A 12798-nucleotide genomic window follows, 5' to 3' on the forward strand; every position below is an offset into this window, starting at 1 on the left:
AAAAAATAAGTTTCCTTAAACTAGACTATTTTCTGAAAAGTTATACTTTTCCTTTTAAGTAGCAAGCAATTTAAGTTTTTAAAATCATTTAACTGATACATTACTTTGACATAGCATATAAACAAATTGATGGCAACTGGAATAATCTTAATGGCATATATGTGATCCTATATTTGATATTACATTATTATTGGTTATGCTTGTAGATCAAAGGTCAGTTAAAGTTCCACTGATATAACTGAAGAATCCATTTAGCTATTATTCTGTAAACAGTGTAGACATATTCATATCTAGCAGTAGTAGTAGTACCTTTTTTAAAGCAGATAAAAAACCCCAATGCATGGGATTCATGGGCAAAAGGTCTAGACAGACAACACTTTGATAAAATATTATTATAACCATTACATTGTAGCTAATACTTTATTGTAGCAGGGATGTATTTCCTGAAATAATAAATTAGTTCTAGCATTAGATAATGTCATTCATGAATTCCAACCTCCCCAATACTAACCACCAAACCCCTCTCAATACTCTATTTAGATAAAACTAATTCTGTCCTTAATTAACAATTAGCACCTGGCAAGTTGTATTTTCAGGCAAGATAAAAATTCAGGATAAATACTAGCAGTCATTTTTACAAAGTAACAGCATTCAATTTTAGTTATTTCAGTGCTTCAAGATTCACAGGAGTTAAGCAGCTCAACATAATGTTAACTGTCCATAACTTGGGCACCCTAGACCCTGAGCTTTTTTTCAGAAGGAAATAGGCTGCTCAAAAGTACAATTCTCCAAAACTTCAATTCAACTCAACTCAACAAATATGGAAGATTGCTTGGAAATGGCCCCTTAAAATTCTTTTTGGAAACAATCATGACCTAAATAATAAATAAAACCCAAAATGCTGATGGTAAAGCAAGAAAAACTGAATAGTGTATAAAAAAGCTGAGTTAGAAAAAATAAAACAATATTTTCATATATATAGAACAGATGACTGACTAGAACTCTATAAATGAGATTCTTCACATTTAAATCATTTTGTTGACCACGCAAAACAATTCTAGAACCAAAGTAACTAAATATTAGAACTACAATTGCTGCAGAGGTGACATGTATTTAAAAATTCACTTCAATGATGAGTACATTCATTGATTACTTTTAAACAGTGTTCTCCAAAAGTTATCATCTAGTTCCCTTAGACATCGATATGAATTCCATGTTTTATAGACATCATCTCTCTGGTCCCTGTTAAATACATAATGAATGAACTTAAGTGAGGTAAAGATGCTGTGATTGTCACATAGAGCCAATAGGGCAGGGGAGCAGTTTTTCCAAAAGGGCAAATCCATAAGCCATGACGAATTCCATCCCGAACATGGTGAGAAGTCCAAGATATAAATAACAGCCAGGGAAGAAAGCACCACGAGTCTTTCAGCCGGAAAAGGTGCATTATCAACTTTAGTGTCAGAACCACGATAGGTATGAGAGTAGAACAATGGAGAAAGGGCCTGTGTGGAAGGTTCAAAGCAGCCTGGGGGAAAAGAAAAAGAAATATCAAGTATTGTTTCTATTTGGGGAGGGCATTTTTTTTTTTTAGATATTTACTGGTTGCTTTCCTGTTTCTTAAATGAAGTACCAAGTTAAACTTTTTCTCTGTTGGACATTTCAACCACCCTAATACATGAATCAAAACAGAATACACAGAAAAGTGGGCAATGTGTATAATGGGAGCCATTTTCTTACTTAAATAATCAGATTTGAGGAACCACATGGTTAATAATTACATTTTGCACTTAGCAAAGTTGGATTTAACAGAAGCGTTTGACTTTTAAAGTGTCTCCAGAACCTCCCGTTTTGTGTCAACACAAAGCAGTGCATCAAATATTATAAAGTATTAGTAAAATGATTACATTATCACTTTATTTCTCCTCTAAGTTGCCAGAACCATGTAGCAATATTATGTACACTTCTCTAAAATTTCAAAATATCTGTAAAATCTCACCATACCTTAGGAGATTGGTGTCATGGGTTGCTGTAGCAAAAAGAAAAAAAATCAGCTTCTGTCTTACCTCAGGGATGTGTGTATATATATATATATACACACACACACACACACATATCCCTGGGCCCATACTTTCATGCCTTTCCAATCTAGGACCTTCAAGAGCTTGCGTTCAGCTGGCATAAACGAATTATTATACTCAGAACAAACATGCTTTTGATCCCAAATAAAAATTAATCCAAGCAGTTAGGAAGAACAGAGATAGCCAGGGGTGCAGTAGATGGGGTGCTGAGCTGGGGGTCAAGAAAACGCAAGTTCAGAGAAATCTGTCCTCAGACATTTACTAGCTGTGTGACCCTCAGCAAGTCTCTTAACCTCTGCTTGCCTCAGTTTCCTCTATCGTAAAATGGTGATAATAATAGAACTTACCTTTCAGGGTCATTGTGAGGATCAAATGAGATACTTGTAAAGCACTTAGCACAGTGCCTGGTACATAATAGGCACTATATAAATGCTAGCAATTATTACCACTATTATTAATAATGAGAAAATTAACACAGTGGAACTGTTTTTCAAGTAAATTAGCTCTGATCATCCATAATAAAAAATACAATTTTTTACAATAAAGTGGAAAACTATTTAAATCTTGGCCAAAATTTCACATGTGAGTAAACAGATTCCAAAACATCTATGTCTCTGAATTATTAAATTTTTCTACAGAAATTAATTTATTATATTGTATTTTTATGTATGTAGAGCAGAAACTCTAAACCCATTTTTTTAAATCTCAGGACTTCTTCATATTCTTAAAAATTATTAAGGACCTCAAAGAGCTTTTCTTTATGTGGATAATAGCAATTCAAAATTAAAACTTATATTAAACTATCAATTAATTTTAAAACAATAATAAACCCATTACATGTTAACATAAATAACATTAAAAAAACTATATCTCCAAAATGAAAAAAATTGTGAGAAAAATGGCATTGTTTTACACATTTTTGCAGATCTCTTTAATGTCTGGCTTAATAGAAAACAGTTGGATTCCTACATCTGCTTCTGCATTTGATCTGTTGCAATATGTTGTTATGGTTGAAGTACATGAAGAAAATCTCACATAGACATGTAGTTGGAAAAGGGAGGCGTATTTTAATAGGCAAAGAGCATTTTAGTATTATTTATTATTATCATAAAAATCATTTTGACTATGAAGATACTTTGAAAGGGTCTTGGGGACCGCCACGGATCCTGGGACCACAATTTGCGAACTGCTGACATGGAGCATGAAAACTGTAACTAAAAATTCTAATTTGAAACAAATACAATCAAGTTATATCATATTGCTTGCCTTCTCAAAGGGCAGGGGAAGACTGCCAGGAGGGAGAGAATTTAGAACTCAAAATTTTTTAAAAAAAGAATGTTAAAAATAAATAAATAATGAACTTTATTTTTTTTTTAAAAAGAAACAAAGACAAATATGGAATCATACAGTTAACTGGGAGATTTTATTTCCAATGGGAAGTAAAAGTTACCCTTCGTGTGAGAAGAAAAAAAACTGTGGGTCAATTATTACATGAGTGTTTATAGAATCCTAGGGTTATGTTGTTATGTTTCAACCTTTGTCAACCACTTAGCTCCCTGCTATTTTATAGCCAGAGATGGCAATTTTCTATGACTATTTAAAGTCTGTTGGTGCTTAGCCCTTCATTTTAGGTAGTGGATCTTGTTGTTAATAGATATGAAAAGAAATAACAAAGAACTTCTTGTTTCCAGGTTTCTTGCTAGAATATTAATAGACAACTTGTTTACAGACAAATCATGAGTAATGAATAAAAAAAAAACAGGTTCCTGCAAAAATAAATATAAAGACCATTACTCAAAAATAGCAAAATAAATCTTTACTGATATTTATTGCTGATGAACGATGCCATCTACTGGTAAATGTGAAGGAAATGATTTTCCATATTCTACTCTGGAAATGAAAGGACTGGTATAATATTTAGTCTGATGAAAATTGCCTGCTAGATGAGTCACAATTTTATAAGACTTTTAAACAAAAAAAAGTTTATTTTTTTTTTACCAAATCAACATACATATTGACTTTGTCCAAAGTGTTATAACAGGGATCACAGATTAAAAACGATTTCTAAATATGTAATTGTTGTGAAATTAATCTATCATATTGTTTTTAAAAAGAACAAAATCCCCTCATCTTTCTCAGGCTTTAAAACATATTATAAATTGGTTATCATCCAAATAGTTACTGGACAAAAAAAAAACAGAGAAAGAAATCAGTGGGAGAGAATGAAGATACCAGATAGCTAACTAAATGTAAACAAAAAATTAATCTTTGATAATTTTTTTTTAAAAACTAGATAAAGGATTCATTATTTAACAAGTGTCCCTGAAAATTCTGGCTAATAATTTAGTAGAAATGGTTTTAGACATACTTCTTGTATCACATAATTCCAGTGAATTTCAGTTGGATGATAGACAACCATTTCTTAAATCTATGAAAAGTATGGAAGAAAATGGAGCAATATATGGAAAGAACTTTTTTCCTATTAAACAAGTAGAAGAAATTATTAAGGACAAAATGGAGGTCCTTAAAAATATTTGAATAAAAAATTTTGTACAAGAAAAACAAAAGAAACAAAAGAAAAACAACAGACTGCATTATACAAACTATAACAGATGAAAACCTGACATCTAAAATATATTAAAAAGTTTTAAAATTTACAAAGGCAACTAACTCCAAATCCACAATGGATAAATAGTCAAAGGATATAAACAGACGGTTTTGATGAGGAAACACAAATTAACAAATATCACTTGAAAAAATACTCAATCTTACCGATAATCAAAGACATTCATATGGAGAAAAAAAGGTCAATAATTTCAAACAGAAATAATGAAAAAAGCAGGAATGATGGAGGTCTGGAAATGCCAGATTTCTATTTATGCTATAAAGATAATAATTGTCAAAAGTATTTTGGTACTGGTTAAAAATAGAAACAACAGGTTAATTCTAAGACTCCCAGAAATGATCAAACATAGTATTACTGTGTTTGAGAAGTAGAAGGACACCAACTGCTGGGGTTAGGACTTAAAAGATGCCAGGATAACTTGAAAGCAATCTGGCAGAAATTAGATTTAGAGCAACATATTACACTATATACCACGATAAACTCAAAATGGATGTATGATCCAAATATATGTTCTCATCATAGAAAAAATTAGAGAAGAAATACCTTTAACAGTGATTGCTAGGTACAGAATTCTTACATTAACAAAGGACATAAGTGATAGCAGAAGACAAAATGGGCAATTTCAGTTATATAAAATTAAAAAGCTCCTGCACCACAAAAATTAGAATTCAAAAGGAATCAGCACAAAAAAATCTTTGCAGCAAATTTCTCTGATGGAGACACGCTATCCAAGATATATCTAGAATTGATACAAATATAGAAGAATAAGAGCCATTCCCCAATAGATAAAGTGTAAAAGGACATGAACGGAGAGTTTTCAAATTTAAAAAAAGCAAGATATCAATAACCATATGAAAAATAAACATGTGAAAAAAATCTCCCAATCAACAATATGAGAAATGAGAACTAAAATAACCCTGAGGTTCTACCTTACAATACTAAGAAGGCAAAGACAACAAAAGAAGAAAACAACAGATGTTAGAAGAGATTTGCAAGGGCAGACATACTAACAGACTGCTGTTAGAACAATGAATTTGTACCACTGATGGAATCCTAATAAAGACAGGCCCCACTGAACAGCAGGCCCACTGCCCCTATCTAGACACTCACTCTGCCCCCACCACTAAATATCCTAACTTCTTCATATATGCCTCACTGGTCACTAGAACAACAGGTGTGTTCATGAACTCATATTTCTCACAGAAACAGCAAGCACGTCCATGTGATGGGATTGCAGCCATTACCTCTAGCTAGCCACTGCCCCCAGACCCATTCCTCATATTTCCCACAAGAACAGCAGGTGTGTCCATGCACTCAACCACAACCACATCTGTCTAGTCTCAGACAGGACCACAATACTCAGCCAATCAGAAAACCGCACCAGGATGCCCTAGCAGGATGTGGACCCCAAAACAATAGAAGAGACTTCCCCTAAGTAGGTACCTGTGCAGCAATAGTAAAGAACTGACCTACAGTGAACTTATGACATAGAGAGGCTTATTATAACATCATTATCATACATAAATACGGCCTCCAAAATGAATTTTTCTGTATGCATTGTGGGTAATGGCACATGCAATTCCACTGTGGCTGGGACCCCCTCCCCATTACCTAATCCCTTAACAAACCCTCAGGGCTTTTTAATACTCATAATTTCTGTTACATAATTGCATCTTTACCCTATAAAAATCCATCTTGTTTCTCTGAAGTTGTTGGTTCTTCTTGGAACTTAGCCTGCTTCCTGAGGGGCATCAATCTCAATACATGCCTATACTTGGATTAGAGGTGGTCTGACTCTGAATTCTTTGAGATGGTTCCACCACAACACATCATGAAACCACAAGAGTTTTTGGCGTCCCTGGGTAGGCAGAGTTTAAACCACAACACCACCATTACGGAAATTAATTTGGAGCTCTACCCAAAAGTTACATCACTGAATGTACATATCCTTTTATCCACATATACCAGAACTTCACATGTGCTCCCAAGGTCAAAAACTAAGGAGAATGACCCATCACTACAAAAAGGATTTTTAGCAGTACTTTTTGCTGTAGCAAAGACCTGACCGAGTGAATAGCTGAACAAATTGTGGTATGTGAATGTAACTGAATATCATTGCACTATAAGAAATTATAACTATGGCAGTTTCTGAGAACCTTGAGAATACCTGTATGACTATTGCAGAGAAAAATGAGTAGAAACAGAGAACAATTTCCAGGATGACCACAGTATTGTCAAGGATAACAACTCTGAAAGTTTTCACAACTCTGATCAATGCTGTGATCAAGATTTGAAAAGACTGAAGCTAAAACATGCTTTCCCTCCTTTAGCAGGGCCGTGATTGATTTAAAGTGTAAAATGAAACATATTTCCAGACATGGCTAATATATTGATTTGATTTGCTCTTCTATACTTATTGTTATGGAGGAGAGTTTCTATTTTGAGGGAGGGGAGAATTAGTTGGTACTGATAGAAATGAAAGAAAACAGCATCAATAAAACATTTAAAAATACACAGAACAATCTATAGAAGTTCAAAAGAAGACAGCAACAGGGTAATTTTGTTATTACCTTGTTAGTAGGGTGTATGCAACAAGCTTACAATTTTATATACTATCTCTACTTTGTTTCTTGTGTAACAAAATGTTTCTTGACTAAGTTTACAATAACAAGAAAATGATGGGGTTGGATTAAAAAACGCAGTTCTTTCTGTGTTTTGCACTTTTATAAATGCTGTGTAATAACTGTTTTTATAACTGTATGCCATAAAGTAAATGAAAAGAAAAAGACAATCAAAATAAGCCTTAAGTATTTAAGAACTGATGTGAAGAATACATAGCTGAGATTATTTGGAAGGATAATAAGAAAATGAAATATGTTTCTTACCTTTAAAGATAGAGATCCAGCTAGAAAAAAGTGGTCCACATCAATAATTGAGGCTAAAAATCCAGCCAAAATTACTTCTCCAAAATCACTCTTTTTCTTGAGTCCAACTACTATTGCCCATGACCACATTCCAATTATACTATGCACTGCATTATCAGAGAGGGCTCTAAGCCAGTCATTTTGCTGAATGAAAGAAAACTGCAAAAGTCTATCTGCTACAAAGCAGAATAAACCTAAACCAAGGCTAGAAATGACAGACAGAGTGCTAAATGTCTGGAGGAGAGCAAAGGTCTTTTCAGTCTCAGTTGCCATCACAGTCGACATATTGCTGTATTTTAAATGCCATCAGGGAACTTGTTTTTTACATATTCACATATCCTGTAACAGAATATACAAAACATGATTAAGATTTGGCCCAATATTCACTACTTACACACAAGATAATGTTACTATGATAATCACATATGTGAGAGAGGCAACATGGCATATGGTAGATAGAAGGCCAGCCTTGGAGGACCAGCTAGGAGGACCTAGGTTCAAGTTCTGCCTCTGACACATACTGGCTACAAGATCCTGAACATTTGTTTAATCTTAAAATTTAATTTTAAACTTAATCTCTCAGTGCCCCCAGGAAATATTCCAAGACTATAAATTTCAGGGCATTTGTTGGTATGCATTGGGGTAAAGGAAATGTCCTCAATGAAAGCTCTCTCTACCAATGAAATCACAGATCCAGTAAAAACATTCCTCTATATGAAATAAATACATCTATTATGAGCCCCTCCACTGCCCTCTGAGTTATACTCACTTCTTATTTTTCAAAGGTTGTTGTAGTCTATGTTTTGCTGTCATATAACAGTACTGGTTAATATTAAACAGAAAAGTCTTTACTTTTCTGGGAAACTCAGGGTCAGTAGAGGAGATTTATAATTACTCAAAGGTAATCCAACCTATTCTACTCCTTCCTTCTGTTCAACTCTGGACCCAACTCATTTTCCACCTATACCGCTGTCCCAGATATATATAATTATGAACAAGATTTACAAGTTATCCACCTATACATATATTGATATATGGGCAATAATCTTCATCCACTTGGTCTTTCTTGCATGGATTGACAGGCCAAATGACTATAAATATGAATAATTCTCTAAAGATACACAGAACTCTTGGTCACTCTGTAAGAGTCAAGCACAGCATGCAGAATTCAGGAAGTGCACTGAGACTAACACTTCTCAGACATTTTTACAGAAAGGCTAAGTGTAGTGCAGTGGATGGTGGTAGGGGGAGAGAAGGGAATAAGCATTTATATAGTGCCTACTGTGTGCTAGGAACTGTGCTAAGCACTTTTATTTCTTAAACAAACATCATCTCATTTGATCTTCTCAATAACCCTAAGAGGTAGGTGCTGTTACTATCTCCATTTTATAGCTCAGGAAACTGAGACAAAGAGAAGGTAAGTGACTTGCCCAGGGTCACACAGTTGGCAAGTGTCTGAGGCTGAATTTGAACTCAGGTCTTCCTGAATCAAGGCCCAGGGCTCTATCCACTGTGCCACCACAGTACTGGATTTAGAATCAGAAAGATGTAGGTTTGAATCCTGCCTCTTCATACATTACCTATGTTACACAAGTACTTAACATATAACAAAAACTACTTAACTTCTCTGAAACTTTAGTTCATTAGCTATAAATGGTAACAACATTAATTAAATTAATTTACTAAAGGGTAATAACACCTATGTATATAAAATACTTTGTAAAACTTAAGGTGCTACATAAATATCCCGGTGACCACACCTATTTTCAGGTACCATTAACTTAGGTTAAATACTGACAAAGGGCCAATGAATGCTTTGGTTTACTTTGAAGATTGATTCATTCTTTATCTAAAAACCTTACAGTTTGCAATCTCTTCAAATTATGCTACTAGCTTTTACTTCAAATTAAATCAGTGTAATATATGTTGTTAGTATAACTAAATATGAATGCATAATGAAGCCAGGAAATACATAAAAGTTTCATTGTATATATATATATAAGATTAATCTGAACCACATCTAATGACTTCTTTCTTTGATAGTTTCAAATGGGTGTCAGAGCTATAACGGCAAAATTTTTTCACGTAAGACAAAAACATTTTGGGGCATGGGGGAAGGTGGCAGCAATAGCATCACAGAAAGCAATCTTACTAAAGGGGAGTTGTATCAGGAGATGAGGCAGTCTGGTCCTAGAGTCCAACCTGTGTCTTTGTGAAGAGTAAGGTGGGCTGCTAGGGAGGGGAAAGAGGGATTAGAGAGAAAGAAGGAAAGCAGGGATTTTATGGTGATGGGACCATGAGAATGGTGAATGGGACAGATAAGGGAACAGGGTCTTACCAGGTAGCATAGGCCAGCAGAGAACCATGAGGCTTGGGTACGGAAGTGTCTAAACCATCACAGGGAAGAAGAAATCTTCTTCCATGTCAGTGATCAGAGGCAAAGCCCCAGCTACCTCCTAGTTATATCTGTAATTTGTGTTAGACAAGCAGTTTAAAAAAAAACTGACAAATTTGTAAAGTAATTCCACAAATCTGTTTCATCTCACTTTCTTTTTACGATCAACTATTTAATAAACCACAAAACTTATAATACTAACCTTACACTTATGTACAGGTTGCAGCCGCCAAAAGGGTCTGGTAACTGATGTGATGTCATGAGGGTGTGAACTAGAACATCATTTACCATAAGAAATTGAGACCCAGTTTAATGGGAACTAAAAACAGAAAAACATAAAAATGCTTATTTGTAAGAACTCAGGGACATTGGGACTGACTGGACAGTTCTAACAATAAAGGACTCACAGAGAAAAGGGAAGGAGTTATCTCCTTTTCTCCCAACTCTCCCTTCCTGTTCATGGATAGGATATGAAAGGTTAAGGATACAGGGAAATTGGGGAAGCGGTCTGAACATTTTGTACCTGCCAGGAGAAGGTGTGGAATTAAAGCTGCCAAAAGACATGTTCATTCACACATTTTACAACTGCTTAAGTGTCTACTATCTGCAATGTGCTGTTAGCAGCACACGAAGATAAAACTGTCCTTCCGACTTTTCCTGATTCTGTTGAGGGCATCACCACCCTTCTAGTCATTCCACTTCATCAAGGATATCCATAACTCTTCCTTTTCATTGACATCCTCATTCAAACAGGTCCCAAGTCTTTCAGCTCTATCTTCTTTTGAAACTGTCATCCTCTTCTCTCCACTCTGAGTCAACCCCTCCCCCCCACCAGTTCAAACCTTCATTATATTTTTTTCTGGACTGATATAATAGCCTCCAATTTGTTTCCCTGTTGTCATTCTCTACCCATTTCCAATTTATTCTTCACACAAGTGCCAAAAAAATCCTAAGGTATAAATCTAACCATATCACGTAGCCCTACTCATGAGTAGCTTCCTATTGCCTGTAGAATAAAGGGCAAATTCTCCAGCTTGGCACTGAAGCCTTTCCAAAATCTGGCTCTAGCTTCCTTTTCCAGACTTATTTCAATTATTCCTCTTCATTTGGTCTACCTTCTGCTCAAACCAGTCAACATTTGTTCCTTGAACTTAGCACTCCTTTGGCCTCTTTGTCTTTGCACAGGCTATCTATCCCTCCATGCCTGGAATGCATTCTCTTCTCATCTCTACCTTTAATTTTATTCAAGGCTCACCTTTGAGCCACCACCTATAGGATGTTTCTCCTGATCTCCCTAACTTCTAAAATCAAATTACTTTGTACTTATTTATATGTTTACATATTAGAGAACTCAGTAGAATATAAGTGCTTTGAGGGCAAAGATGGAGGCAACATAGTATAGTGGCAGTACTGGATCTGCAGTAAGAGGACCTAGGTTTCAAATGACACCTCTGACACTTGTGTGACACACAAGTAATACTTGTGTGACCTTGGGCAAGTCACCTAAGCTCCCAAGGCCTCAGTTGCCTTCTCTGTAAAATTAAGGGCTTGGACTAGGTGGCTTTTGAGGTCTTTCCAGTTCTAAAGAATCTATCTGTAATCCTATGACTGTTTTTCATTTTTGCCTTTATATCCCCAGTGCCTAGTACAGTGTATTGCACACAAAAGGTGCTTAATAACTAAATGGTGAACTGAAGTTTATAAATACCCCTTTCATCAATTCCTTTCAAAGGCATCTGAAAGAAGGCTTTTGTATCTAAAAATTTGATAAGCATGCCATCTTATGTACCTTTACTAAGTTATGCCAGGTGTTCCAAAAGTCTTAGTGCAGTTTTAAGCTGGAATAGCTTTAATACCTTAAAACTGCACAATGATTCTTGGAACACCCTGTATATAAACAGCATAAGGTTAAACACAGTCCTTGGTAATTCTAATAGAGAACTCTTTCCAAAATATCCCTGCTAGTCCTAGTCTCCTTTCAGCAGGTTCCCGTAAGAGTAACTGATAAAAACGATATTTATAAACTTTGTGATGTTTCAGACTGAAGCAAGTTCTTAAAGTCAATCTAGAACAGCAGAAAACTTAGATAATGATGAAGTTTGTTTTTTGTTTTTTTAAATGGGGGGGAGGGTGGACCAGGAGGTGTCAGGATTCAATTAGCATTTCCACTCCCAGGCGAAAAGAGGAGCCTAGGGTTTCTCATACCTAATTCTCGGCCAATTAATTTCCACAGCTTCTCCCGCAGCCTGAGGGGATCAGAAGGAGCAGGAGATGGGAGCCAGTCCTCGAACCCACAGCCCACGAGGCTGGCAGGGGGCGGGGGAAGCAGGGGGAGCCGTCAGGCTCAGGCTCAGCTCGGCCGGTGCTGGACAGCTCCCGGGGCCGCGGGGCGGGGCTGGGGGCGCGGGGACTCACGGAGCCCAGCCCTCCCGGACCCGAGCCGGAGCCGGAGCCGACCCGGACCCGACTGCGACCTCCTCCCCGGAGAGAGGCAGAGCCGAAGGCGGGGGAGGGCCCAGGGGCCGCCCCCGCCCCAGCTTCGGGGCTTCCCTGCCTTCCGAGCCTCGGGGCGGCTCCGGGACCTCCGCTTCCAGCCTCTCCACCGACCCCCCAGCCCTCCCTCCGCCCCCCATCAGCGACCTCCGCGGTCGCCCCAGACCCGTCCAGCTCGAAGCAGACGGGGTCCAGGAAGAGCCGCCCGCCCGCGCCTACCGACCGAATGACTCCGCCGTAGTCTGTCAGTCCATCCGTCTGCGGCCCCGGGAGCGAGAG

At 36.8% G+C, this 12798-nt stretch overlaps 1 protein-coding gene across 3 annotated transcripts; it reads right to left on the reverse strand.

Annotated features, from left to right (window-relative positions):
* Positions 1–1114: 1114 nt before the first annotated feature.
* Positions 1115–12798, reverse strand: TMEM267 (transmembrane protein 267). 3 transcript variants are annotated; one of them, XM_036736683.1, is made up of 3 exons: positions 12743–12798; positions 7593–7970; positions 1115–1528 (listed from the first exon to the last, which is right to left on the reverse strand). In XM_036736683.1, the coding sequence occupies exons 2-3, from the start codon at positions 7914–7916 to the stop codon at positions 1193–1195; spliced, it is 660 nt and encodes a 219-aa protein (XP_036592578.1). In that variant the 5' UTR covers positions 7917–7970; positions 12743–12798; the 3' UTR covers positions 1115–1192. The 3 variants fall into 3 exon arrangements, with proteins under 3 accessions (XP_036592578.1, XP_036592574.1, XP_036592569.1); XM_036736679.1 differs by lacking the exon at positions 12743–12798 and adding an exon at positions 10229–10319; XM_036736674.1 differs by lacking the exon at positions 12743–12798 and adding an exon at positions 9970–9998.

Source organism: Trichosurus vulpecula, chromosome 1 (genome assembly GCF_011100635.1).
Source record: "Trichosurus vulpecula isolate mTriVul1 chromosome 1, mTriVul1.pri, whole genome shotgun sequence".
NCBI classification, from domain to species: Eukaryota; Metazoa; Chordata; class Mammalia; order Diprotodontia; family Phalangeridae; genus Trichosurus; species Trichosurus vulpecula.

Bases quoted from the DNA above. Each gene is read 5' to 3' on its own strand.
- TMEM267 (XM_036736683.1), bottom strand. From the start codon at position 7,916: ATGTCGACTGTGATGGCAACTGAGACTGAAAAGACCTTTGCTCTCCTC. The intron at 1,529-7,592 runs GTAAGAAACATA...CTTTTCCCCCAG, and splicing joins CTGGATCTCTATCTTTAAAG to GCTGCTTTGAACCTTCCACA.